Below are 1,773 nucleotides of genomic sequence, written 5' to 3'. Positions count from 1 at the left end.
CTTGAGCCAGTAGCCCTTCCAGCTACTCAGAAGACTGCTTAAGCTCAGGAGTTCGAGACCAGCGTGGGCAAAATAATGATGCGCTGCTACTCAAAAAAAAAAAAAACAGCCGATTTATGTTTGTCAAAAATCATCAACCTATACACTTAGGCGAGGCACGGTGGCTCACACCTGTAATCCCAGCACTTTGGGAGACCAGGGCGGAGGGATCACCTGAGGTCAGGAGTTCAAGACCATCCTGGCCAACATGGAAAACCCTGACTCTACTAAAAATACAAAAATTAGCTGGGCATGGTGGTGGGCGTCTGTAATCCCAGCTACTCGGGAGGCTAAGGCAGGAGAATAGCTTGAACCCAGGAGGCAGAGGTTGCAGTGAGCCGAGATCACGCCACTGTACTCCAGCCTGAGTGACAAGCGAGATTCTGTCTAAAAAAAAAAAAAAAACCACCTATACACTTAAAATATGTGCATTTCATGTAAATTCTTTGTAGAGGGATGGGTAGAATGCCTCAATGCCCCATTGGTGGTTTAGCCTCTCTGCTCAGAGGGTCGTCAGCCACGAGAAGATGCTCAGGGATAAGAAGGGACCTGTTTCCCAGCAGCCCAGGCTTCACTGCCCACCTCCCTGCTATCCACATTGTCCAAGTAGCATATCCCACCGTCCTATAGTCACTCCTTTCAAGGAGCCCACATCCCTACCTGTAAGCCATATCCAGGGACTTTGGACAAAACAGGGGAGTAATTTGCCATCCTCTTCTGAGATCTAAGAGATTAAAATACACACAGTCATTGAAAAAGAAAATACATATAAGTCCAATTTAAGTATCTTATGCTGAACCATGCTTCTTGCTTCCAATGTGACCTTTCCGCCTCCCAGCTGTTACCTGGCAGTACACTTCTCTGTTTGAACTGTCTATGCCGAAAGATGCATCAGCACAGTCAAATTTTCCTGTGAAAAACTGTGGGCCTTGCTTCTAAGCCCCAACGCCTGAACACATTCTCCTCTCACTTCATGCTGCTATTCCAGGGATGAATAGTGACTCAGCAGCGGCAGAGCTGACTGCTCCCACAGGAAGACACGCAGAATGGGACCACATGGGCCACCAGTCCATTAAAAAAAGCCTATATAAAGCCCACTTCAGTCTTGAAGGAATCCTAAGCTGAATGAAACAGTCACCCCCAGGATGTCTGACCTACCTAAGACCTACTAGGCTAAAGTCAGCTCGATCAAGGGTCTCTCTCCAGCAGCATGGCCGAGATACCCACTCACATTTAGCATCTCCAAGGAACTCTAGCATTAGATGGCAAGCTCTGTGGGCACAGGGCCCATGTTCAAGTGTTCATCACTGAATGCCCAGTACCTGGCAGCTCCTAGCACAGGGCAGGTGTTCATGTCTGTGGAATGAATGAGTGAATGAGCAAGTGAATCAACGAGAAGGGAGGCCAGTCGCCACATTCTCACCTCCCTGCACCATGCTCATCCTCACTGCTGGAACGATCACTACTTGAGCTTCTGTGCTTATGTTTCTTGTGCTTCTTTTTCTTCTCCTTCTTTTTCTTCTTCTCCTTTTTTTCCAGACTCATTTGCAACTGGAAAATGCCAAGAACACAAACACACAAGATTACTGAGACCAGCCAGTGCCTATAATCCCAGCACTTTGGGAGGCCGAGTCGAGCAGATCATCACTTGAGATCCAGAGTTCGAGATCAGCCTTGCCAACTTGGCAAAACCCCGTCTCTACTAAAAATACAAAAATTAGCTGGGTGTGGTGG

At 47.7% G+C, this 1,773-nt stretch overlaps 1 protein-coding gene across 1 annotated transcript in view; it reads right to left on the bottom strand.

The window, feature by feature from the left end:
* Window positions 1-1,773, bottom strand: part of CWC25 (CWC25 spliceosome-associated protein homolog (S. cerevisiae)) — a 35,582-nt gene that overhangs the window by 6,983 nt on the left and 26,826 nt on the right. The window contains 2 exon segments of the mRNA XM_011959833.1: window positions 700-763; window positions 1,463-1,590. Coding sequence (XP_011815223.1) covers window positions 700-763; window positions 1,463-1,590 — 192 coding nt within the window.

This window comes from Colobus angolensis, unplaced genomic scaffold, assembly GCF_000951035.1.
Source record: "Colobus angolensis palliatus isolate OR3802 unplaced genomic scaffold, Cang.pa_1.0 Scaffold50, whole genome shotgun sequence".
Lineage (NCBI taxonomy): Eukaryota > Metazoa > Chordata > Mammalia > Primates > Cercopithecidae > Colobus > Colobus angolensis.
Note: the sequence above shows the minus strand (reverse complement) of the source record. Positions and strands in the feature narration are given on the sequence as shown.